General features: G+C 59.1%; 1 protein-coding gene and 1 long non-coding RNA gene across 10 annotated transcripts in view; one reads left to right on the forward strand and one right to left on the reverse strand.

The window, feature by feature from the left end:
* The window catches only part of LOC102250666, a 44,192-nt gene that overhangs the window by 41,294 nt on the left and 1,737 nt on the right, over positions 1–1,161 (forward strand). The gene's annotated exons all lie outside the window — the stretch shown is intronic.
* The window catches only part of PDE8A (phosphodiesterase 8A), a 140,539-nt gene that overhangs the window by 14,809 nt on the left and 124,569 nt on the right, over positions 1–1,161 (reverse strand). For all 7 annotated transcript variants that reach the window (XM_014549598.1, XM_014549596.1, XM_014549599.1 and 4 more), the window contains one exon: positions 44–121. In XM_014549598.1, the coding sequence (XP_014405084.1) occupies positions 44–121 (78 nt within the window). The remainder of the gene's footprint in view (positions 1–43; positions 122–1,161) is intronic.

A 1,161-nucleotide genomic window follows, 5' to 3' on the forward strand; every position in this document is an offset into this window, starting at 1 on the left:
AGCAGCACCAGGTGGTACCGGCTCCCCGGTCTTGGGGACCTACCTTCGCTTGCTCGTGAGGCAACACTCCTGATGTCCAAGGAGCTTTTCCTCTTGTCTTTATGTTTACCTGATTGATTATCTGTGGGAACGAGATAAATCACCTCATCAAGGGGTGAAAAACGACCAGTTACCGTTAGAAAAACGACCAATCTAAAATTTTTAAAACAAAATTTAAGAATTTGGACACTAAGTTGCAACAAAAATCTGCAGAGAGCAGACGACGAAAAGGAGGCATGGGGCTCTCACAAAGCCCCACGTGTACAGTCAGACGAGTGCTTCCCAGGCTCCAGGTCCCGTAATGAGGGTCCCGTCTCGATGGGAAGGAGCGACGAGTAGATGTGAGCTCAGCACTCCTCACGCTGCTGCGGCTGAGGAAAGTGGGAGCCATTTTTGAGCCCCACACACGTTTGCCCCAAAGGGGAGAAACCCTTTATGCAATTGCTTCTGTAACACCAGGTCTGCCATTTGGGGAGGAGCGCGCCTCTCCCCGGGGCACTGGGTTGGCTCCATGTCATTTCTTCCATCTCCGACCCCCTTTCTGTGAGGCACCACGAGTGGGCTGCCTGGCCTCTCCCCCGACCCCACACCCGCCTTCCTGCCCCTCCTTGTGCACCTGCTGGCGCCGTGGGTGGCTCTGAGCCTCCCCGGCCCTCCCTCCCCACAGGCGAGGAGCCTGGGGGCTGCGTGTGGGAGGGTTCCTGCTGCAGCGAGCACCTCCTCTGCTCGGCCACGGCGTCACCGCTGGCCGCAGCCGCACCCAACCCTCTGGATTATAACGGCAGCTCCCTTCACAGTCCCGTGGCCCCTGCCTCGCCCGTTTCCACCCCCTCTCTACAGGCAGCCCAGCAATCCTTCTAAAATAACCCGACCAACACCTCTCAACGGCTCGGCTCACCATGGTTTTCAGGATAAGATTTAAGCTCCCGTGTGGTACCCAGGGCCCTGTGATCCCTGGACCCCTCTCCACCATCATGGCCTCTATGATGTGCTCGTCTCCCCCCACCCTCTATGTCTTGGCACAGACGGCTTTCCTCCAGGGGAGCGTGCCTCTCCCAGGCCCTTTGGGACACCCTCCCCTAATGTCCCCCCCCCCCCCCCCCCCCCCACCCCCCGCACCCC

Source organism: Myotis brandtii, unplaced genomic scaffold (assembly GCF_000412655.1).
Source record: "Myotis brandtii unplaced genomic scaffold, ASM41265v1 scaffold561, whole genome shotgun sequence".
NCBI lineage: Eukaryota > Metazoa > Chordata > Mammalia > Chiroptera > Vespertilionidae > Myotis > Myotis brandtii.